The 25,941-nt window shown below is 32.0% G+C and overlaps 2 protein-coding genes and 2 long non-coding RNA genes across 6 annotated transcripts; 1 reads left to right on the forward strand and 3 right to left on the reverse strand.

The window, feature by feature from the left end:
* Positions 1–980: 980 nt before the first annotated feature.
* LOC107360529 (uncharacterized) lies at positions 981–6,023 on the reverse strand. The gene is made up of 6 exons (XR_003081868.2): positions 5,884–6,023; positions 5,580–5,644; positions 5,089–5,463; positions 4,848–4,961; positions 2,874–2,953; positions 981–2,808 (listed from the first exon to the last, which is right to left on the reverse strand). It is a non-coding gene; the product is annotated as an uncharacterized LOC107360529 (long non-coding RNA).
* Positions 6,024–6,301: 278 nt separating this feature from the next.
* On the reverse strand, positions 6,302–7,510 carry LOC149094180 (uncharacterized). 2 transcript variants are annotated; one of them, XR_016199091.1, is made up of 4 exons: positions 7,377–7,510; positions 6,872–6,952; positions 6,513–6,570; positions 6,302–6,439 (listed from the first exon to the last, which is right to left on the reverse strand). It is a non-coding gene; the product is annotated as an uncharacterized LOC149094180 (long non-coding RNA). The 2 variants fall into 2 exon arrangements; XR_016199090.1 differs by lacking the exon at positions 7,377–7,510 and having other exon boundaries at positions 6,872–7,006.
* Positions 6,985–13,233, forward strand: LOC107360528 (uncharacterized). The gene is made up of 4 exons (XM_015927201.3): positions 6,985–7,487; positions 9,363–10,070; positions 10,575–10,664; positions 11,494–13,233. Exons 1-4 carry the CDS (start codon positions 7,125–7,127, stop codon positions 11,620–11,622), a joined length of 1,290 nt encoding a protein of 429 aa, XP_015782687.1. The 5' UTR covers positions 6,985–7,124; the 3' UTR covers positions 11,623–13,233.
* fne (ELAV like RNA binding protein found in neurons) lies at positions 12,264–24,795 on the reverse strand. Of its 2 annotated transcripts, none has more exons than XM_015927571.3 (4): positions 24,338–24,795; positions 22,314–22,467; positions 21,936–22,149; positions 12,264–20,307 (listed from the first exon to the last, which is right to left on the reverse strand). In XM_015927571.3, the coding sequence occupies exons 1-4, from the start codon at positions 24,668–24,670 to the stop codon at positions 19,986–19,988; spliced, it is 1,023 nt and encodes a 340-aa protein (XP_015783057.1). In that variant the 5' UTR covers positions 24,671–24,795; the 3' UTR covers positions 12,264–19,985. The 2 variants fall into 2 exon arrangements, with proteins under 2 accessions (XP_015783057.1, XP_015783056.1); XM_015927570.3 differs by having other exon boundaries at positions 21,909–22,149.
* Positions 24,796–25,941: the final 1,146 nt, after the last annotated feature.

Genomic DNA, 25,941 nt, shown 5'->3' on the forward strand with positions numbered 1-25,941 from the left:
TATGAACATAAAGCTACCATAAACCATTTGAAATTAGTCATAGAGACTGGTGAGAGCGGTTGCCATACAGTCATACAAAGTTAACGGACAATGAAAATAACGAAGTTATCATATTAGAAAAACAGAAAAATATTGAATTAACAAATAACTAGCGTGTTGATAATCTAATTTTCCTCGTCCTCCTGAATCAAGCATTCCTAAGCATGGAACGGCAAATCCCGTCCAGTCACTACAGCATACCATCCAAGATAAAAATGGACCAATAAACGCAATTCACTAACCAAAATACAGTCAAAGAAAATAATTCAACTTGGCGCATACAATCAAACTTGGTCCTTCGCAAATTTTGATAAGGTCCGAAATGACCATTAAGAATATACGTTTCTTAAGATGATTTCTGGTCAAACTCCCAAAGGATGAACATATTGTTGTAACCTGTAGTTTAGTTTTCCACAGTAAGATGGAACTAGCTTTTCCGTGTTACTATTTTTGCAAGTTTAACTATTTGCAGCTATTTTCAAGTTTAATTTTCATTAAATCAATCGTATTTTGTTATCATTTAAATATCTTGCACATTCATCGATTTCATTCAATCTTTAAATTTTCATCGTTTTTATGTTCAAGTCAATTCAGATAGAAGCCAGAAAAATACTGATCATTTATTATTTCATATCATTGACTTGGTCTCGAGAATAGCTCTGAAGAACATCTCCTGAATTAAAGACTCAGATTTCATGGCAAAATCTAAGAACTTTTTATCCCAGAAACATAATTTAGATTGCTTCAAATTATTCCAGTTTTCTGTCGATATGTCTTTGATTAATATATTGATTAGGATTATTTACATTCCGATTCTATCATTTGAATTGCTTTAATCGATTCTTTCATACACTTCCAATCATGAAGATAAAATTATTATATTTGTGCACTTGACATAAATTGAATTGAAAAAAATATAAGTGAATCATTTAGTGGATACGATATTAAAGTTTAATATTAACCGATAAATTTTATTGCTTATAAAATTTAATTGATTTCTTTCCTATCAAAATATAACTCGATTCATGCTCAGATACAAATATTTATTGTATTGTATCTAAAACTTGGAATGATAATTTGATTTGCCTTTTCTGGTGAGTTGAGTTTGAGCAGCAAACTTGAAACTTGTTAATAATTAATATTATGAAGAAAGTTTCTCCTCAAATATGATATTATTGAAAACGAGGGTCAATAATCAAGGTTAATTGATATATGCAATGATATGGGCCAATAAACAATTTAGTTACATTGTAACGTTGATTAAATGGCTTTCCTTCTGGTCACAATGCAGAGGCAAGAAGCTGGTCATTGGTTTCCATTGCTAATAAATTGTTACGAAGATGATACGCTCATGTAAACTAATTTACCCTGCCAATTCATTTACCTTGTTATCTTCATAACTAACATGATGACAAATCTATCAGCAACTCGATAGAGGAATGATCATGTTCAGTTAATGATTTGAAAAGTAAAAGGGAAAATACAAGAAGAAGAAGAGAAAAGCTGGAGGAATTGTTAATGTAAATGATGAATACACTGGTGATGGTGATGATTTTGATGAATATGAGAGACTAAGAGAGAAGACCATTTCTATAAAATCTCTGATGATTTATCCTGAGCAAAGTAGTTGGAAGCATCAGGGAAGATGAACATGAGAAGGAGAAGAAGAAGAAGAAAAAGTCAGGTAAAGAGAAGAGGCAAAAAGAAACTCTTTGTAAGTAAAATCATGTAGGATGGAATGATCATTGTACAACGATAGAAGGGAATGGGGTGAGTTTGATGAACATTGGATCGATGATAATGACGACGGTTAAAGAGAGATAGAGCGAGGCTGAATGAGGAGAGAAGAGAGAAAAAAATCTACAAAACAAATCTTTCTACGTTCTTGTATTTCTCTGAATTTTGAATATTATTAATCTGGATAAATGAACGTTAATGTGCATTAGATGAACAGTCATCAACTGCTTCCTTCTCCTCTCTTCTTCTTCGTGTATCAAATTTTCTCTTTTCACCTCTTTCTTTCCGTTTAAATCTTCCCTAAAACTCCTTCAATTTACATTTATAATGCCAAATACAAACATAGATGGTTAGATGTGTTTACATTAATCCATTGAATGAGCAACGTTTATGTTGTTACTCTACAATTTAATCATTTCACTGACTTTTCTCCTCATCTAATCATTACCTTTAACTAAACTGTATAAAATGATAATGGTAATAATCATAATAATGTTCATTTATATCTATACACATTTCCTTTTCTCTCTATCTTTTTTTTCTTGTAATTCCTGATGATTCCTGATGACTTTAGTTTGGTGAGTAAAGAGAGAAGAGAAGGGGAAAAGTATAGTAAATTGATGTAAATGTTTCTATACATTCCAAACAATTTACTTCTGATTCTTTGCCTGCAAACTATTTTATCCATTCTTCCATTTTCCAGCCATCAATTATTTGATTTGTGAATTCTTAGAATCTTGATTAATTTAAGACATTTCCCTTCAAACGATCAACATTTTAAATATTGATAACATTTTGTGGAATAATTAAATTACTCAGAAAACTATTCCATGGATTGATTTCCAAGTGATTTATCAGACAACCTTCAACCATTCCCAAAGATTTGATCATAACTTGTTTTATGTTGCCTTCAAACCAAACTTTCTCATGTTAGATTGATCCAGAAAATTTTATTCCAGTGAAAATATGTGGTCAGACCAATAACTCCAATTCAATTGTTCAAGTTGCAGTTACACAAAGCTACAAATTTACCTGCGAAAAGAAGAAGAAGAAACAATTATTAGCAAGATTTTAGGTTAAAATGCACATGTGATTACCATTCAAGTATTAAAAATCGATGAGTCAAATGAACGATTCCAGAGTCACCAAGACTGAACATTAATAATATATTGTGAGGCTATAAGATTTAGAAGAAAGAAATTAATTTCTCAGTTTGACATGCTTTATAAAAATAAATTAATGACGTAGAGACAATTTGACAAAGAAAGGCTGAAAAGCAAATTGAAATAACAATGAATTGAGCCGAGAAATGATTGTATTGATTTTTTGATAAACCCAAACTGTAAATTAAACACTAACAAGTACAAAAGTTTATTGTTTTGAATAAATTTTTGTTTTTATTTTTCATTTTCGCCGTCTTTTTTGGGGGTATTATCATGAAATTACTTTTCATTAAGATGGCATAGACAACAAAACACACCCAAACCTATTTGTGCTTTGGTTTTTCTTGCTTATTCTGGTTCCTTTTTTTTCATATAATTTATTTATTCATCTTCTTCCTTCTGTCACCTTAATGAGAACAGATTAAATATAAATTTTGCTTCCCTGGTAACTTAATTTGAAGGTAACAGGCAAAAGATGAGAAAGAAAGATGTTGATGATGAAAAGAGTCAGAATGGTATGAGAAAGTATTCTGTGAGAATCACGCTATGTTCAGCATATTATTATTGTTTTTCACCAACATCATCATAACTTTAGCAATACACATCTTTATAAAGAAAGCTAATCTGTTTATTCACACAATAATGTTTCCTACAGGGTTGTCAATATTTATTTGAACAGTTCAAATTAGTTATAAATCAATAATTAATTCACATACAGACATCAGTATTATATCAAAATGAAGCCTGTGATCAGGAGATTAATTAGGTGCTCAGTCAAAATGCGAATCACCTTGCGCTAAGCAAGATTCAGCGCGTTTGTTCATTCTGTCCATAACTCTTCTCGACTCAGATGAACTGATAGTTCTAAAATATGGTTCAATGAAAGTGTTGAGTTCAGATATCCTGACACTGTCGACGGAATTTTTGCTTTTCGACGGTACATAATTTGTAAACACAACCATAATTTTCACCAGGTTCAAAAAAAAATTTGAATTATTAATTAACTCAATTTGACTGGTAGCGAAATTATGCAAAAATCTAACCTTACTTAATCAATGATTAATCAGCGAAAAAATGGAATTTTAGACTCAAATTCATGCTTATCTTAATCTCCATATTTCAATTCATAAGTGGGTAAAAAATTAAGCAACTTAACAAAATATTCGTTAAGATATTTAATTTTTAAACTGTTCAAATAAATATTGACAACCCTGTATTTCTAGTTTTTTGTTTCAGTGAGAACAATATATTTCAAGGTGTTTTTCATTCCTTACCATTGATTATTTTAGCTCAAGGAAGTAGTTATATCATTTCTAAATGTTAAAATGCATTGTAATCAAAGTGAAAACAAAGCGAGTCTTTTTTTCTGGCGATTCAAGTAAGGAAGCTGGAAATATCAAGGAAAAGAAAGATGATGAAGGGTAAAAAAGAGGAACCAGAATTGGGTTTGTCAGATTAGAGAGAGAGAGAGAGATGGAAACAATGGAACGGAAAAAGTGAAACAAAACCATGTTATCTGGTTATTATTATGGAAAGAATGAATAGATCATGAAAGATAGTCAACTAAGTCATTAATTGATTGAAGGAAAGGCCTACGAATAGAGGGATAACAACAACAATTTGGGAATGTAACATAGCAAATAATTAATAGTGGTACAAGCTGTTAATATGAAAGTAAAAATGACAATGATCAAGAACGCAATAGACCGTAAAACAAATTGCACGATTTTGGGATTGATGGTGATGTTGATGATGATTTAATCTGAAATACTGAAAGTATCTAATGAGCTTGAATGCTCAATCAACAATTCTTTGACGTAAATGAAACTTTCTTCAAGCCTTTCTTTTTTTGAGTCTTCTTATTGGAACCCTGAAATTTCTGATAAATGACAATATCATTGGTATTACCTGATCACTGGTATTAATTTTGAATCCTTTTCTCCAAGTTTTCAACTTTGTTTCAGATTTTTCCAATTTTCGTCTCCTTCCATATCAAAAATAAAGATATAAATAATCTATTATCTGATTAATTTAGATTTATCGGCATCCATTGTTTAACGGTTCATTAGCGATTCCATAAATAACAAGGGAGAGAAAAAATTATTTATATACATTTTCCGCTCAAGTAGATGGCTAACTAATTACATACAATTTTGGGGTCCAAACTGTGAAAATTGTTTTCCCATTAAAAACAATAAGCTTCTCTCTCGGCTGTTCAGGTTTCTCTACAAATCAATGGAATGATTAAATAATGATGATTTCCAGTATTTACCATTGTTATTTCCAGTCAACATCATTCTCAACTGGATTTTTTGATGGTAAGGCGAGACATCATTGAGCATCCTTTTACTGCATACTATTTTGGATTCAAGTCAATTAGACTGTTTAGTTTTCTTCCTCTCCTTCCCAGTCTCTCCTTTATTTCTTGCTTGTTTGATATTTGTTTTATTCGGTTGGATGAAACATTACTCCAAAGCCAACGCCATCAAAAGCTTCAATTATATCTTACATTGGATAGTGAAACCTGGTCGATAAAATTGATCAATAAAAATTTAGATTAAACAAAGAAAGAAGACTTATTTTGACTCTAAAGGTAAATATATTATTGTGAACACAAGGTTTACAAAAAAAAATTGTTACCTTAGAATCATCTTCATGGAGACTCTTTCATCCAACCAAGGGAGTTTTGATGATATTTTCCCCCTCTAATTTACACAGATATTTCAAAAATATTACATCAACGTTTTACACCAGTCAAGTTGTAACATTTTTTTCTTACAATTTATAATCAATGGATATAACCATTTTATTCACTGATCAGATGATCAAATTATTTCACATTTCAATCATGATTTGTCAAGCTATCATTATCAAATCATGGTTGATGCGTGTAACTGGTAAATAAAGTGGTATTACTAGTTATTATTCACTGATTCAAACTTACCAATCATTAACTCTTTTTGTAAAACGTTCATCTCTTTCATGATGGATACCTCCCCTCATTTATAAGATTATGGCCATTTTTATCCTTCCTTCATTTTTATCTGGTTCATAATTTCATAAATGATACTTTACTGGTTCATTGATGTAGCATTACTTGCATTATGCCTTCACAATCCTTTTTCATTTAATTCTCGATAAACAGAATCACTTATTTGAGACTTAGTTTTACATGAAGGAGAAAAAATGTAACGTTTTTTCTTTCCTTCTACTCAAAGTCCAGGAAATCAGTTTGAACTGATAAAGATGAAGGAAAGGAATTCACTCAGAACAACTCAATCAAACGATAATGTCATCAATAGCAACAAAAGATCCGTATATTACATGATCCAGTTGAAAGTTAGTCTTAATGATGCCTTCGAGGTTAGTGGTTGAGTCTAAAATTTGTCTCTGCATGTCATCTTATTGATACAAATTTGCCCATGGAAGAAGGTTGAATGTTGATTGAAACTATTGATTGACAAGCATGGAAACCAAGGTCCTTTTTCTTACACCATTTCCTATAAGAAAGCAAACAGGGAAACATTTCAATGGTTTTATTCCTTTGACTTTTAAAAACAATTCAGCCCTTACCTTTCATCATCCAGATTTTAATAATTGCTCAAGTACCAAGTTCGATGAAATCAATAAACTATAAAGAAATTGAAATGAAAAGAAAAAAGTAGAAACAAAAAATTAGAATTAGCATATTGGCATAAGAAAGGTAACCAACCCTCTCAATCATTGAAACAATAGTTTGATCGCGTGAGTTTGCATACGATAGAGACAAAAAAACGATGACGACAATCATGAAGATAATGGTGAAAAAAGAGAAAGATAGATGAGCATAGAACCCATTTGATCAATAATTTCCACTGATTAAACAAAGTAAATGTGAAAAAAGTGAATTTACATTTTTCAATAGAAAATAAGGTTAATCTTTTGCGTCTTACCTTTAACCGTTGATTACTAAAAGTTGAATAAAGTGGTGAAAAAGGCACAAGGAAGAGACAAGACTGTCTGGAGTAACAACACTGTGAAGAAACATTGACACTTGCAAAGTTGGATTAATTGATTTTAAACTCTTGAATCATCTTCAATAGCTGTTGTAAGTCTGTTTTGTCTTTTGGTGACGGTTAAAAAAAAGTAAATTGTGAGAAGAGACAAAATAATCAGATTTAACAAGTTTAAGTAAAAAACAACAAGATGGCGGAATCACTTTCTTCTGATGAAAAGATAAACGTTGAGACAACTATAAAACCCTTTGCTTTGTTCCCGCTCAACTTTGATGACTACAATGTTGAAAAGCGCAAACAGTCAAGCGGATTTGCTAAAATATATCACATGTTAATTAAAGCATTCATTTTACACATGTTGATTCGCAGTTTGTTTGTCCTCTGGTATGAAGACGATTATTTTCGCAAGCTACTTGGTTACAGCTACAAAGCTTATCCTTACCTTGATTGGGTTGTTATATTTTATTTGACTTACACTTATGCCATCTTATATGTTGGAGCTCGATCTTGTAAAAATAACACCTACAATATGGAATTTGTTGAAATTTTCAAGGTAAATTAAGTTCAATTATTTGTACATTTTTGACACTTTTAACGATTTACATTGACACACGGAGAAGGGTTAAAAGAGCGAAACTCAATATAAAGAAGCTCAAATGATTAAACTGGTTAAAAGGATAGTAAAGTATGTCTCCTAATGTTTTTTATGTTGCGGACAGTTAGGCTAGACTGATAGGCACCATTCAACTGTTGACTAATGGATCACTGTTCAAAAATAAAGGGTGTCAAGAAAGTAGAGTCCCAAATTTAAATTGTTCATAACTTGATTCCAAGAAAAGATATCATGACCAATTTTTCAACATACATAGTTTATTTATTAAATATTCAGATTTTCATTTCAATACAGAAAGTGGACCATCACGAGAGACCTTACGTAATTTTTTCTTGAGGTTCTCCATTAGGTTTTTGCCTGAGTTTTGAGCAACCTTAATTGCTATATTTTTCCAAATTTTGGTAAAATCACATTGTCTTTTTGGTGTTGATGAACGTTTGGCATATTCAGATTTACAGATAGCCCAGAATTTCTCGATTGGTCGCGCTTGAGGTAAATTTGGAGTATTGCTTTTCTTGTCTACGAAATTTATTTTCTCATTTTCTAAATATTTAACCACATCTTTTTGATAATGAGCGCTAGCTAAATCAGGCCAGAAAATTACATCTTCAATTCTATGGTGTTTTTTAATAAATGGTATAAGATAATCTTTCAGGATTGTTAGATAATTTTCTCCCCTAATAGTTCCTGTAGTTATGTAAGGGTCAGAAACATTACCTAAGCTATCTATGGCTTGCCAAACTAAATATTTACTAGAAAATTTTTCTTTCGGATTAAATCTTACTTCATCAGTTACTGAAACTCTGTTTCTAGCCGAATAAAACTTTTTACCAGGAATTTGCTCAGGATCTACAAAAACATATGTCTCATCATCCATCACAATGATCTTGTTTGAAAGCATTTCATTATATAATTTTCTTGCTCCACTTTTACACCTTTTACTCTGATCTTTTTTATAATTAGGAGCCTTTTGCCTAACAAATGATTTAAAACCTAGCTGTTTTTTACCTTTCGAAAACGATTCATGAGAAATTCTGAGCTTCTTACCTCCAGTTCGAGTTGAAATTTTGGGGTTTGAATCCAATAATTTTTCGATTTTTTCCAATATCTTAGGTTCTAGAGCACTTCTCGGCCTTCCTGGCAGCTTACAATATTCGTCACTTCCCGTCCTTTCATATCGCACTATCATTCGGTTAATCGATCGTCTAGAAATTCCCTCAGATACAAAATGCGCGGCGGTTGTTGAGCGATTTTTCCCACTTTTCACATAAAAATGGCAAACACGAGAATAGAAAAGTTCGTTTTTTTTACGTTTTTCAGCCATTTTTCAGGTCAAAATGGGAAAAATTTGTATCAAACTAAAGCTCAGAATCTAGTTAAACAGATTAGTGCAAAAAACCTCTTAAATTTCAATCCGAGAAAACAAATGAAGCTCTTTAAAAACTGAGACCCTACTTTCTTGACACCCTTTATGTTGGGAAAAAATAAGTCATAGTCAAGTTGAAACTTTGATTGACAATAGCGTTAAAATCTGATTGCTTCTTATTGTCAGTGAAAACAGTGCCTTAAAACAGTGAAAGCATTTTAACCACTTTCACTGGTTCCTTTGTAAACCCTTTAGTAAAACAACCGTTGATGTCATTATTTAGTGTTTATCTAAATCTTTATGTTGTTCATTAAATCAGGTTTAATTTTTTGTCTTCTCCTGTTAATCCAGATTTATTTGTTTCTCCAAGTCTTTTAATTTCTTTAGTTTCATTTGTTGTATTATCTACTAATGTTACTTTTTTCAAAAAACTGTTACTCTCCAATTAGGTGCTTAATGGAACTAAATTACCCCAAGAAATTGGAACCAATATTAAAATTGTTGAATCACTTTCTCGTTATGCCCACTCAAAGATGGCAAGCTGTCGATACATAATTGGCGTCCGAACGGTTATCGGATCAATCGTATTCGCCTCAATCTACCTTGACAACACACCATTGTTAAAATCTGGAGGAATCGAAGAAGTTGATTATTACTCTGTTGCATGGGGAGTTTTATTGACTCTATTTGTTTTCATCTGTTCTGGTGTAATCTATGTGACCATCAATCTGTTTGACATTCTTGGATACTATTTTCAGCTTCGTTTCCATAAAGTTAATCAAGACATAGAGAGCATCATCACTGCTCGTGAGTCGCCCACATCTAATGTCAAAGTAGTTGAACTGATGAGACAAATATTGATTGAACACGATTCGCTGTGCTGGAAACTAGATCACTACAATCGCTACTGGTGTCTTATTGTGATGATAACATTTTTTGTCCAACCCACAATATTCGTCTACACAATGTACGAAATTTGCTTCATGTGGCAAACCTGGGGTGCTCTTGGCCTTCTGTGGGCCCTCAACCTCGAATCTGCCTATCTATTTACCCGAATGTTTCTCATTGGAGTCGCACTTTCAGATGAAGTTCACCACATATATCTTCGGGCTGTGAGAGCATCTTTTGCTAAATATCCTCTCGATCTTAGACTTCAGGTAAAAAACCTTTTTTCTAATTCCAATCCCTTTAATCTTGTAATACATTCTCATTTTTTTGAGTGAAAATGGACAAAACTAAATCTGATGCTAAAAATTTTCATTCATCTTTGCAAGTTGGAATCACCATGGACTAGACTTTTTTATCCTAAAAAGTCTAGTCCATTTTAAATTTGCTCTTTGCATCATTTATCTGATATTGAATGGTCAAATTTAGATCTTTTAAACTCTTTAATCTGTCTACTTACTTATAAAAATGATGTAAAATATTTTTTTCTGGTACAACATTTATAATATGTGTATCGATTTTAGCTGCAACTTATTTTGACTAGACTTACAAGTTTATATTTTATCCATTGTAGATAATCTTGAATGAAAATACCCTCATGTACCAGACTATTCCAATGGCCATCCCCTTTCCTTAACACTGAATCTCATGCAACAATATTATCCAGTTACTCCATTTTGAAATCATTTTCTCAAATATTCTCTTTTCCTAATCAGATTCGCATATTTATCCAAAGGATATCCGGAGCCACCATAGGTTTTTATTGTTATGATTTGTTTGGTCTAAGTCGACATTCCTTTTACCATGTAAGTAAAGAAAACCTTTAACCTTCCACCAACTCAGGATCACGATTTGACTTGAGATAAACTGGTCCCATTTCAACCCATTTTTATTGTACATTTAGATTAATAATTTCTGTGTTTGTCAGTTTTGGGTTATTTGTTTTCACCAATCCTTTACCCATAAAAGGACTTTTATACTCTCTGTTTAATTATAAAGTCAGGGAAAGGTTAACCTCTAACCCTCTCTATCTTCTTGCTGATTACTCTTTTTATTTTTAGTTTCAGGCTATCAAGAAGAGATTCTTGGTTGACAAAATTGATAGTAATATATTTTTATTATTATTATTGGTGGAAATATTTTTTGCGTTCGTTTGCTTTTTTCCTATGAAAAGAGAGGAGAGACAACAACAAAAGATGCTCTCAAAGCTTTTGTATCAAAACAGCAAGTTGAATAAGCCAAGTGAAACATTGATCAGTCTCTCCTTTTTATTGCTCTTATTGTCTAAAAATAATATTTTATTCTATGGAAGAACAAAATATCATTACTAATCTAATTAATTCAAGGTTCAGTTAATTTATCCAGCATTTCATCCATGCATTTCGGTCAACAGTCTTGCCTCCCTTTCCAATATATTGTTGCTCCATTATTAACGAACACATTTATTAATTAAAAATAGCACATCTCTTCAAACGATTTAACTACTGGTCGATCAAACATTTACAACTTAAATAATAACTGGCAATCATTAGAACACCTTATTCCCTTGAATAACCCTCTTTCCCCCATACCTACCCTTTACCTTTTATTGTGTTACCTCTAATTAACAATTTTGCTTTTTTCCCTTTTTCACAGGCATTGGTTCATATGGGACAGAACTTTTTCCTTATTATTGATTTTGTGGTCTCACAGAAGCAAGCTCGGGAACAAATTGCCATTGAACGAGCTGCACGAGCAGCAGCACTGGGTAACATGGCTGGCTAATTGTACCAGAATAACCACAATTCCTGAACACAACCATGAACACCACAAAAAAATATTGACTCAAAGGATAGCAGTTGAAAACAAAACTCACCACCAACTTATTAAGTTGCTATGTTATTTTAATTATCTGCTGTTCAAACCCAATACCTAAATTAAGCTGACAGTCCAATTTTTGTAAATAATTCACCCAACTAACCCAAAATGACTACAAATCAACCCACAAAGGTCCACAAAAGCAGAAAGCAAAATTTGAACAACTAACTACCGTCTTAATATGCCTTTAAACTGTTATTGTTACAATACTTTATTGTTGATGTATCTAAACAATATCCATTTAACTTTTCACTATTTATATCACCTCAAATCAATTGAAACTCACATGCAATCTATTATATTGATCGGATAGGTACAATTTTCCTTTGCCAATCCCTGAGCCACAATCATTAATTGTGCTCTCTCACTCGATAAATCCCTTTAATCGATTTCCAATTCTGTACTAATTGTTGTTCAAATTGAAGATTTATCAAATCTTATGGTATATAAAAAAAGAAAGGTTTCAATCAATAATATATTCTCGCTGTTTGCCTTAATCAATTGTTCAAGGATTGGACGCGAAAGTTAAATGATTGGACACAATTTAGTTTATCATTTAAAACATTGGCCTTTACTTGTTACCAACCCCCCAGGTTATTTACAATAATTTGTGTATATTTTTTCATTAGGCCTTTTCAAATTGTTTCAAATTTGCTGTGAAAAGGAGTTCAATGTTTCAATTTCACATTGACAACACAAGTATTCATTATTACAATTTATTAGTCAAATTTTGCTTTATTTATATTTTTACTTTTGATGTTCTTTTCTCGTTTTTTAAATCTCTATTTTTTGTATCAATTTTTATAATAATTTTCATTCTTTTTTTTGTCTGATTCCAGAAATATTCTGATTACCTCGATATACAATTACGGATACAAAAAAGATGGTTCAAATTTTACTAAGGGTAATCAAAGTGGCATATCAAGATGGAAAGGGAATCCGAATGGAATCGTTTTTTTTCTGGAAAATTTTTTACATCCAAGTTGCGAGATCCATACATTACACATTGCCGTTAACATTAACGATGATTATGTTGATGATGATGAATGACGACAAGGATGACCATTACAATGGCAATCGTTAGAAAGATTTTGTTTTCTTAATCGATGGTCTTTTTGGTGGGTTGTTTGCGGGTGGTTGAAGCAAATTATAAGTTTCTTGTTTACGAAAAAATCAAGTCAAAACGTCACACACAAGCAAAAAATTTAGTAAATATTTTAAAATATTGAGTTTCGCTTAAGGAATAATAGAACCATAAGAATGATAATCAGAATAATGATCAGGAATGATAATAATACGTAATGATAATAATAAGACGAAGTAGCAAGTAAAATCCCAAGTAAATTGTAAACGCTGTTAACAAGTTAGTCAAGCTGTTGGCATCCTTTTTGCTTGCTTTGCAGGTTTTGTGTGCTTTTATATATAAAGTAATCAAGCAAATTGGCTTAGCAAAAGAAAAGTGAATAATAATAATCATAATATAATTAAATTACGTTTTTTAAGTATAATGTTAATTTTTTTGGGTTGAAAAATGTTTTCTCGTTTTTTTGTGTGTGTGTGTCTAATAAGAATTAGGAAGAAGCCAACCTAATTGTATTAACCATTAAAATGACAATGTAGATGAAATGTTGAAGTAGAAGAAGAAAAAAAAACTGAAGACTGAAGACGAAAAGAAAGGGTTGAAATGTTAATTTTGCCTTTTGAAAGGAAACAAAAGTTTTCTGGTAAAAAGAAGAATAAAATTCACTTTTTTTTATCTCCTTCATTATTCCTCTTCATCTTCATCCATTTACCAATTCATGTGTGTTAGATTCTCTAGATTAATAATAATTTCAATCAAATCATCATCACCATAATTATCGTCTTTATAACATTGGTTGTCATCTGTCAAGATGTATTGGGTTAAAAGCCGAAAAGATGTTTACCAGATTTTGCCTTTTCTGGTAAACCGTTTGATCTTTTTTTGGGTTTGCTTTGGCGTTTCTTTTACATTTTCAAATTTTCTGGTTTCACTGTTAACTGTTGGGTTGACTTTTGGTTAACAGTACGCCTTTTGAGCCAGTATTTTGTGTGTTATTTCATTACAGTCAGGTACAGTAATTGTGACTCTCTTTAAATAGCAGAGAAGCTATTTTACGTGCAAATGTTTTCTAATTAGTAAAATTAATTTCAACAAATCTAAATAGTTTTGTTCAAAATCTTCTTTTGACCAGATTTTGTGGTCAACAATTGAAAGAGTTTCTAATTTTTTGAATTTTATGTTAAAAAAACGCCGAGACATGATCACATTTATTCAAATATTGAACAACCTATGGTCTTATATAAATTTAGTCGCAATTACTGGTACTTCACTGTACAGGGTGTCAAGTTCGTGTGAGGCAGAGTATCAAAATGCGCTTAGGAATAGCGGCTTACCATAACATCAGAAAATGGGTTTAATGCGCAAGGGAAATGATTTTTTCCCTCACATGAGTTTCCTTAACACCCTGTATTGAAGTTCATCATGATAGAGAGAAAATGTTCAGAAGATGGAGGAAGAGAGGAAAGGATAACATAAGAATGTGCATCTTCGTCTTGGCCCCAATCAAGATAATCGTCAAACTGATCAATACTCAATAATAATAATCATAATAATAATAATAATAATACTCATAATACCAATTGTTTTTAAATACGAACATATGTATTTGTGTTTTTTTTGGGTTAAATTTGTTTTCCACTTTCAAATGAAACATATAATAATCATAATATAATTAGGAATGAATAATAATCATAATAGCAAGACAAATAAAATGTTAAATTAAAATTATTGATAAACAAGAGGAATTGATAATTGTTGATTAACTGAAATACGGAAAAAATGGGTATTACATTGTGTTGTTGGTTGTTGTTACGCACTCAAATATCAATAACATTTGGGAAAAAAAGTTGAAATGATGAGTTGAGTAAAAAGCAAACATTTGGTTATTGGATGAAAAGGATTGGGATAAAAAGTGATCAAAGAATGATATACTAATAATAATAAGACGAAATATAATCATAATCATAATAAGATATAAGTAATAATATTATGTGAAGAGAGGGGGGAAAAAAGGACTAGAATGAATTAAATTAAGAGATAAATATCTTCTTAAGACGTTTGTTTGGCTTGGTTGTTGTTTTTTGGTAAAAGGAGAAACAAAAGGAGTAAAATTGAAGAAACACAATTGATATTTTTTTGTTTTCTGACGATGTAAGAAGGAAGAAATGAGGATGAAAAAGGATAAGCAGTGAAAAGGATGCTCAAGGTTTGCTGATGTTGTTGAGTTGTGTGAGTTTGTGTAGAAGATAAAAAGACAAAAATCCACTCAAAACCAATCGAAATCGATTAATCGATAAAATGGAAAGCTTATTTAAGAAGGGAAAGAGGGTTGAGGAAAGGGAAGTGAGGATGATGAAGATGATGATGATGTACGAAGAATGGAAATGATGAGAAGAGTTGGAATGGTAAAGGAAAAACAAAGGAAAAACATCGAAACGGTTCAATTCTGAGTTGCCATTCTTTTGGTGTGTCTTCAATTTTCACTTTCTTGTGTTTCATTTTGCTGGCAATTTTTGTATCATCTATGATTAAATTGATGTTGTTGTTGATGGTAATGATGATGATGTTGTAGACGATGATGTTGGTTGTTATTGATGTTGCTGAACAGAACTGTTAAATAAAAAATAAGGATTCACCAGCAATTGATTGAAGATATTATTATAAATAATGGTTAATCGAAGGATTGATTCACTTTCATTGTAACTGCTTGTTGGCTTAGCAACCAATGGCTGCCAATCAAATGGGAAGAGAGGGAAAATTAAACTAAAAATTGATTTAGAGTTTAAATTTTTGGGTTGAAAGGAAGAGGAAGAAGAAGATGATGAAGATGACAAATCATTCCTATTGACATTTATAATGTTAAATGTTGAGTTGACATTTGAGAGAAACAAGAAAATCCAAGAGATAAACTGAGAAACTGAATCGTGGTGTAAAAACTGAATGATGTTGATGATGAGAATGATGATGATACATGTAATAATAGAGACAATAATCTAGTAATGAGTTAATCAAAAGTAATTTTCAGAATGAAAATGATGCTGATAAATGTCGATTGAAGAAAAAAATTAACCTTAATCAATGAGATTAGCACCTTTGTGAATGGCCTTTGAATTTGAAGTTTCACTTGAAGTTGATTTTGTAAATCAAATTACATTCAAGTTTCACTGCAAACCAATGTTTTTGTTATGTGTTCAATCAATCATGCTATTTTGTTTAATTGATTTAATCTGGATTATGCTGTAATTAAAGCAAAATTCAGAGTAAAAGGCAAGATTATTAAATAACCTTTCAACTTAATTACTAGATTTGCTGATTTTTATCCTCCTCTTTTCTTGGGTTTCTTGCCTTTCAATTGATCAAAGATGTTAATCAATTTTTTTCTTGCAACAAAATTGATGCTAATTATGTTTAATTACATGTTATGAGAATAGCATCTCACAAGCACACAAATTAACAAAATATACTGATTTTTTAATGTTAATTACATTGTTGTTTGCTTGTTCAACCTTTCTCAATGTAAAGATTACTCGGTTCAATTTGTGTTCCTGATTGTATTTCAATTCAAATTGTATTACAAACAGGTAAATTAACAATGATTACTCTTGAATTGAACAGGAAGACAATGAGCTTTAGTAGGAAGGAAAAAATTGGTACAATTTTAGCAAAGGTAAAAAGATTAAGTTGTTAATTGCAATTTGAAACTAGCAACTTTCAATGATGCTGAAAATGAGTTGAAAATTTCATGGCAACTTGAAAACTGAACATTGACCTTTTTGTTGGACGTCGTCGTTAAATTTTCAAGTCTTCATCAGTTTGAATGGCTATAAATGTCCTTTCAAATGTTGCAGTAAAAATGGAACAAAAATTTATCATAATTTGATCAACTGTAAGTGAAATTGCGAGTCAAGTCTCAACAATTTAATGCAAAATAACTCCAAGTCTATTATGCTTATTAATACAAGCATAATTGGCTTGAAACAGTCTTCTTAAAACAGATAACTTTACCTAAAAATTAGGTTCAACTAGGAAATGCCAACCCAAATGGACTAAAGTGTTATTGACTGTGATTTCCACCTTTTTATGCAAACACTCATTAGATGTAAATTGGATAAATTGAGTTAGCTTGTATCTTGATTAAAACTAACCTGTATTTACATACAATCGTAGAGTTGCTGACTAGATCTAGATTCATATTAATGGGTTGAGGTTAGTGTTGTTTCAATATACTGTTAACAGTATACTTGGCTTCTTAATCAACCAAATTGTGATCAAGCTGATACATTGGGAAGGATTGAAATGGTTAATAGAATGTTGATTAGAAATGAATTTTGTGAAAAATGTAACTATCAAGTTGATCCTTTAACACGCAATTCAGACAAAAATGTGTCTTGAATTGAAATTGCTAAGGATCAAGCTGTCTTTGCAAGTGCAAATGAAATATGTTTAACTATTGATAATAGTTGAACAAGTTTGAGCTTTTATCACCAGGAAGAGGGGTGATGACAATGATTCCCATCAGATTTAGTGAAACAGATTTCTGGTTGCATGATGATGAGGTTGGAAAAGAAAGGGATGAAATCAAGTCGTAAAATGATATCCTTTGTGAATGGATTTGCTTGCATTTTACCCAGTAAACAGTAAATGTAAATAGTAAAATGATTGGGAGAATGGTTGACAGTATCAATTGAATGAATATCATTAAAGGCAAAGGATAAAATTATATCAATACTGATTCAACAAGTTTTTGTTGTGTTTCCATTTTGCTTTTGTTTTCCTTTGCCAACACAATCATTTTACAATCACAATGATGGATACAGTTTCAATGTATTTTTCATAAAGATGCCTTAAAGGCTCAATTAGTAACATTGATCATCCACTCTATTTATATATTACTATAATACTTGATATAATATTTGATATAATATTTGATATTGCCTTTCATCTTCCTTCACCTCCTCCTATCATCATCATATCATCATCATTTTCATTCTTTCTCTTGGATGGTTTTACTGTTTCTCACCAAATCTTTAGCCATCTTCCTAGATTTGTCTCATTTTTACAGGGAAAATATTTCTACCTCTTTTATCATCTGGAAAAGGTTGATGATCAAGTGATTTGCTCAGTGTGTTCATGATATTTTCATGCTCATCATCCTTCACCATCTTCTTTATGAACTAGAGAAAGGTAAGGATAACTGGCATCATCATTGAAGGAAAGATAAGAGATGGAAGGAGGAAAGAGGACAAAGAATGACAGACAAAAAAAAAGAGTAAAAAGGTATTCACGTCCATGAATTATCTTTTTTTTTGTTCATGGACGTGATTCACAGGCAAATAAGGGTAACTTCATAAAAGTAGGGAAGAGGAAGGGAAGGTGAAAGGGAAGATGAAGAGGGATACGGGTGAAAGAGGATGCGTAAGCAAAGGTAAAAATGGGGATAAAGATGATGATGATGATGATGAAAGTTATAATGGAAAATGATATCTCTATGGTTACCAATTTTCTCTTATTTCCCTTGGTCAGTCTTGCCTTTTCATCCTCAGTTTCTTTCTCCTGTAGATGATGTTACTTTTTTTCATGTTTGTGAGATGGTTCAATATAATGTTTTTGCTTTCATGATTCCTCTCAAGAGTAGGCTTCTTGATCTTCTGGATCCTTTCCTGTTAACACATATAACACACTGGTAGCGAGTAGAGACTGTAAAACCTGAGTAACATCATCATCGTGAAGATGAAAGTAAAAGTGGCTTATAATCAAATTTATTTGATAGTCAACTGTTCCTCTGGCAGATGTTAGTTTTTTTTCGCCTCTTTTGTTGTTTTTCCTTGCTTTTGCTTTTTATCTTTTTTTTTGTTTCTCTCTTTTCTCCTCGGGTTTGTTGGAGGAAAAGGCAAGCACCATGAAGGCTCGATGATAGAACAAGAAGATTGAAGATTCAACAAAGGAAGATGGCAATTTGTAATAACAATAAGTGATGTAAATATCTGGAATTTTAGGTTGAATAGATTGAAAAATGCAAACATTTCTTGCTTCAACATTATCTGCATCTTAATTCCTTCTTGGTTCCGTCTCTTGTTTTACTCCAACTTTTGATGAGTTGTCACTGTAAATCCGAGAATCAGGTTTAACATGAAATCCTGGAATGAATATCAATTAGCTTTCTCTTTCCATTGCAAATGCTGGTTCAAGTTCACAACATTTTAACAACAATCCAGACTGAGATGAGTTTTTAACTCTTTTGTTGGCTTGTAATTTCACTCTTTATCTTGTTAACCTTTTGAAGACACATTTAGCCAAGCAAAATGTTGATAGTTTGAGAGGTAAACTTGGCGCAAACGATAGATGAAATTGTCTCTAAATTTTGTTTCTCTACAAGCGGCTAAGATTTTGACCAAAACGAGTGACATTTGGAGGATTAAAAAACAGAAACTGATGAAAGTTGATGTCGATGAGAGGGAATTGATGATTTGTCAGGAATGATAAATGAAGAGTTAACTATTAGAGATGTAAGGTAAAAAAAACATTGTCTTCCCATTAACAGAGTTGGCACCATTCAGTTGAGTTACTGATGCAGATGTATCGTAAGATGAAACACGAAGTTCACTTTGAATACACAGAATGATAACATGAATCGTTTTTGTTTTTTTTTGTGTGTGTTTGTCCAATTTCCTGTTTCCGATTGTTTTTCCTCTGTTTTTCCTTAAGAGTTTGCTTATGAAACATGATGGGTTGAAGTTTTGGGGAGAAAAGTGAAGGTTGATTGGATTAGGTTTGGTGGAGGCAATGAGTCTTTACATAATTAAGGAAATACCAAATTCAAGACTAGACGAAATATAATTCTGCTTCCATGAAAGACTATTTAACGTGAAGCATCCTTATCATTCGGATGGGCTTTCCAATCTGTTCTCATTTCTCTCTCCTGTTTCCATCTTTAATCTTCTCATGCTTTGTCTCAATATTATCAATTTCCGATTAGTTTTATCTTTTTTTTTCTTTCTTTTATCATAAAAAAATTCTCTTTTTTATATCTCTATTTTGTTTTGTTATTTGGTTGCAATAATTTTCATTTTCTTCTCCATTCTATTATTTAGCTTCTTTCTTTCATTTGTTTTTCCTTTTCTCTTCTTCTTCTTCTTCTTCTTCTTCATTCTTTCCTCCTTCCATGATATCTCCTATTAAATCCGTAAACTTAACATTTACTTTTGCTTGTCTTAAACGAGACTTGGAGTACTCTATTGCCCAAAGTATAACCGTTGAGGCTTTGAATGGCAACCAAGGCTTCATCGTAATTTGTCATGGTGACAAAGCCAAAACCTTTACATTTGTTTGTTTGAAGATCACGAATTACTTTAACACTTTGGACAGCACCGAAAGGACCAAATAATTGCCATAAGAGGTTCTCCTCGGTATCGGGAGCAAGATTGTATACAAATAAACACCAACCAGTTCCATTAACGGCGTTTGTGGCTAAAAGTGGGTTTGCAAGAAGATCTCCAGCTAACGGGGAATATCTATTAAATATAATCAAATTCAAGTAAAAAGAGAGAGAGAGAGAGAGAGAGGAAGAGAGGTCAACAAGAAATGGACAGAGTTAATTATTGGTTACTAAAGATCAATTTGAGTGGTTCATTGCAATTAAGATGGGATAGTGAGAGTGTAAGCTGCAGAGTTATATGATATATTTGGTTTTTCAGGCTGATTTATTAGCATCTCTTGTTACTGTTAACTTGTTAAATCTACTCTAAGAGCTAATAAATCTTAATTTCTTGAAATAATCAATAATAGAACCAGATTGCCTGGAGTCTTCCATCGATCTAATTACTTCAAATCTTTGCCTTTTTGTTTGCTATTTTAACATTGTCTTTTCAACACTGACTTTCATGTAAAAACATAGTTTTCATATGCGTTTAAACATAATTGATATAATGGGCCATACAGCTGCAAAAATGGAGTTACACCTCGATACCCTATCTTTGACGTACCGTTTGGTACCCAAGCATATCGATGGTCAATTTTTTAGATAATTGTTTTTTCCTAATCAACATATCAAGACTCATTGGTTATGAGGCATGAATCGTGCGTAATTTATCCCAAAAAAATGACTTTCGATGTGCTTGGATAACAAACGATGCGTTATCAAAGATATGATATCCAGGTCTAACTCCATTTTCGCAGCTGTATTTTGAACATTTGGGTGGTTGAGAGATGTTTAGGTTTGTTGTTTAATTAACTCAACTAACTAAATTAACCAAAAACAATGATAACCAAACAAAAGGGAAGACAAAGGCAACTGAAACAAAACTAAATTGTAACAAACAAAACCAAATATATACACTATAAATAATACAAATGGTCTTGGTTTATCTTGTTAATTTTGGGTCATTTTTTGCTGCTAAATTTGATTAGCAAGTTAATTTTAAGCAGCAGGTTAAAATAAATCAGGGACATGGAAAATTAAATTAAAAGGAAGAAGAAGAAAAAAAAGATGTCACCCATCACCAGAATGTCATGTTGATGAAAAGAAAAGGGTTGTGTGTGAAACACAAATGTTTTTGATGCTGGTCATAATGAGTAAAAAACCAAAATTCATTAATAATATTTTTGATCAAAGGTGAATCCGGTTAATAAGTTGAAATTTAAACTTATGAAATATTGATCATCATCTGGCCTTTTCATTTTGCAGCAAGTCATTTCAAATCAAGATTATTCGTTTCTTGGAAAAGAAAAGCCCTGATGATGAAAAGCCCAATTTTACATGATTACCTGAGATTACGGTTTTATACGATTAACATTAGATATTGTTTTAGATGATGTTGAAAATGCGTAAGATTAAATCAAGTTTCAACTAAGAACTCAAGATTATCTTATTTTGTTTTTAACCGGATCCACCTTAAGTTCAATCTATTACAATGGAAAAATGAAAGAAACAATATTGATACTAAAATATTGATATAACAATGATAATATAATGATAATAGAGACACTTTATTGGAGATATTCATGGTTAAGAAGCGAGGCCCATTGGGGTCGAGATTCTTATCCATGAATGTCATAATGTTTGCGTATCACTTTGTTTGTTTTGTTGAATGAAATTTGGATTTTTACCGCATACCTGGAGATTGGTGACAGAGGAATGTACCTGAACCGGTTTGCTGGATGGTGAATGGGGCCACCAAAGCGCCGTTGAGGTGAAAGATATGCAGCCAGAGGAGCAAGGGCCTTGGCATTATTGCTTGGATTATTGGCAAATTTAACAGTTATCGGTTCGCTGCTTCCTTCTGGAATGGTATTATGGAGATGCTTAATGGCTCTCTCAGCTTCTATTCTTTGGTCAAATCGCACGAAACCAACTCCTTTGGTACATTTCAATTTGTTTGCAACGTCAACATGGTGATGGTTATTCCAATGGTCAACGGATAATATTAAAGAAAAAAAAACAAAAGAGAAATCAAAGTTAGTCCACCAATTTTCACTGTTGCCAGTCGGTCGCCAAGTTATCATTTATTCGCCATGTTACCTGTAATATTGTCACAGAGTATTCGTGATGTTATTATTCGTCCATGCGGTGCAAATAGTTGTTCTAATTCCTGTTGTGTCATGGCTTTAGGTAAACCGCTAACATAGAGATTGGCTCCTTTTATGGCTTCACTGCTTGGTCTGGCAAAGGAAACCTGATAAAATTGGGAAAAAATGGAAACAAAAATTGAAATTTTATCCATTATCATGAGAGAACGGCAAGGAAAACATGTTAACAAATGCAGTACAATGCGAATGCTCTTTGTACATATTCGCAATAAAGCAACAAAATGCGTTTTTTATTTTTGAAAAGCAGGCAACAAATGAAAATAATCTCATCAAGAACATTTATTGTTGTTCTCTGATAACCAAGCAACAATTTACAATTTGATTCAAATATTCAATTTTAAAATCAACTTTGAAACCTGAGTCTGGTGTAGTGTGTTAAAATTGTGCTTTGAAATTTACATAATTCAATTGCATTGTGAAATTAAAAGGCAACCATGCAACTAAAAATCAACCTGTGATTCAAAATTGACATTACAATCAGAAAATGTTTTTTTCCCCACAAAAAATTGAAAATGAAAATGAAATTGAAAAAACGTTTGCTTGGCAACTCTTTTTCATAACTTGATCACTTTAATTGAAACAATCAATTTTTTCATCCCAACAGTTGAAAACTAATTTTATAGATTGCCTTTCAAGCTGTATTGATTTGAAGGCAAAATCAAATGTTTTTTTTGTATTCCTGATTAACCAAAAAATTATTGTCTATAAAAATGGTAAACTCGCATTTTCCCTGTTGATAGGGTGACATTGAATCTGAATAACCATTTCACCTCGTTCCTTTTCAATACACAATGTTTACCCTTTATAACCGATTTACAATCTTTACAATTTTTGAAATTCAAGTTTGAGTGTTTAAAGATTAAACAGTGAAGAAGCATTTTAGGGGTAAAAGTTGGTAAAGCTTTGCAAGATGAACAATTGAATTTACAGTTTAACCCAAAAAAAAGATAACCAACAAGTAGAGGAAGAAAGAGGATGAAAGAAGTGATGGAAAGGATACATAAAATTGTAAATCTGTTTTGTTGGATCATAGACTGTATTGATTGAAGAAAAGTGAAAGATGATTAGGAGGAGGAGGAGGAGAAGGAGGATAAAGAGTGCGATCAAAAGTACGTCTTTGGTGGGGAAGCCTTTTCAACTGTTTAAATCGATTGGCAAGTATTAAAAAGAGTGTGTTGATGAAAGCAGCTCGTGTTGACCGTAACTTTGTTATGTTTTTTGTATGTCTAACTTGAACAAGGGATGTAAAATGGGTGAGTGAGAGAGAAAGTTTATTGTAAATTTTACGTGCAATACAAAAGTGAAGATAACATTTTGGGAAGATTGGGAAGATAAGGAAGATGAAAGAGTGTAATGCGCAGTTTGACACGCGTTTTCTCGAGAAATGACATGAGCATGAAAATGGTCGACAACGAGAAAGTATACAAAGAAAGCGAACAAAAGAAATGAAAAATGTATTATTTGCACCTTTTCTTTGAATATTACAGTTTGAGTTTTTTTTTGTTGCATTGCATTCATTGTGATTCATTTTTATCCCATTTTAATTATCACTTTAAATGCAATTTCATCAATCAAAATGGATACAAACCAAAACAAAGGTTCAAATTAACATTACAATTATTGTCACTTATTTGGATTGGCTTCAAGCTAAAGCAAGATATTAAACAGTCAACTCTATTTTGCCGTGGGTTAATCAGTCAGTTGTTAATTGTGATGATTGTTGAAATGAAAGAAAAAGATTTTCTGAAAAGTCTGAACTACTCTTGCGATAATATTGTCAAGCGAGTTGGTAAATGTCAATGAATGTTTAATGTTAATTTGGATTGGGAAAGAATGGTGAAAAGACAGGGAAAAATGTTGAAAGGAAGGTTTTGCTGTTTGAGGGATTTCGGCTTTTGGATTGTCAGTTGATTTTAAAATTGAATTTTCTAGTTTAATTGGTTTCTTTTGACTTACCTTTATTGTCTTATTTTGAAGCCTTAGTCCGTTAAGAGTGTTGATGGCCTTTTCCGCGTCATCCGATCTAACATAATTGACAAACCCATAGCCTAGTGATTGACCAGTAACTTTATCTCGAATCAATTTACATGATTCAACTTCACCGATGGAAGCAAATAGACCTCTAATATCTTCTTGGGTCATTGTTTGAGGTAGATAGTTGACAATCAGGTTTGTCTTTGAATCTTCCGAGCCATCCTGAGAACCTGGCGATGAGGCTGGATCATTGTGCATTGAGTTGCCATTTTGTTGGGATAAAGATGAAACTGAAGAGGAATCCATTTCGTTCATAACTAAAAACTGATCGCGTGGCTTTCAAAAGGCAATAAACTAAATAAACCGGACTTGAGTAAAAAGAGAAGAACCGAAACCAGGTAAAAAAAAGAAGAAACTCAGAGAGAAATAGAGAGAGTCAAATGTGTATGTATGTGTGTGTGTGTGTGTGTACAATAAATCAGCGAAGCTCAACTCGACGCAAACTCGAACCTTTTGTTAAACATTAACATGTACACTATTATCGCAACCACTAAACTGTTCATTTCCAAGGAAACCAACAAAATCTCGAGCTTCTCTTGACGCAAACTCGACATTTCTTTATTCGCGTTTCCATAGTTGCCCAGCATCATCCAAAATCGCGTGCCACTTTTACCCCTCAATCATTCCCATCATCTTTACCTTCATTAACTCCCTGTTCAACTCCCAGTTAACTGCTTCTTTTGGGTCTTCAACAGCCTTTTTCCCATTCTAATAATAAAGCACACAAAATAAAGTTATGTTTTTGGTATCTTTGCGCATTAGAAGTAACTTTAATTCAAAAAATACAGTCGTTTATATTAAAGATGTTGAAAGGTATCACAATCAAATTGACCAGCATCATCAGTAGGATAAGGATTTTTTTCATCCAACACTCATTATTTTTTGTGATACCTTTCATAATCTTTCATAAACGACTGTATTTTTTTAATCAAAGCAGCTTTTAATGCGCAAAGATACCAAAAACAAGGTAAAACTCTATTTTCTATGTTGTATTTACCAAAGCTTTGGCACTATCATTTGACTGTTTCTCACGGAGTAAAGAGTATAATAATTTATCGATTACATTACAAGAATAGAAGGTTATTTAAAAAATAAATTTTCAGCTTTTCGTTCTCTTCGAATTTACTCTCTTCATGTAATTGAGATTATCACAGGTCAGTGAAGTCTTGACAAAACCAATTGTTTGCTGTTTACCCAGCAAAATAATTTACAGTTCAATATTGATTATAAACTAATGACAGAAGTGGATATTGAAGAAGTGAAGAAAAGGATTGAAAAACAATCAAAAGTTGATAAAGTCAATAAAATGGAGAGAGAGAGAAGTTCTCCAAGTAACCGAGGATAGCTAGTAAAAAGGCCAAAAGAGATTATAAAGTGAGGGACGAATGACGATGAATTGATTCACTTTACTGAATCTAATTGAATTTGTCATGATGATTATATCACAACGTTTTAGAGGGAGGAAATGTTAAAAAACTAAAGGGAAAGGGAAACATCGCCAGGTTAATCAGTTAATAAGCTTTGAC

This window comes from Tetranychus urticae, chromosome 2 (genome assembly GCF_039701765.1).
Source record: "Tetranychus urticae isolate SD_2017Ah chromosome 2, NJAU_TeUrti_SD_1.0, whole genome shotgun sequence".
Lineage (NCBI taxonomy): Eukaryota > Metazoa > Arthropoda > Arachnida > Trombidiformes > Tetranychidae > Tetranychus > Tetranychus urticae.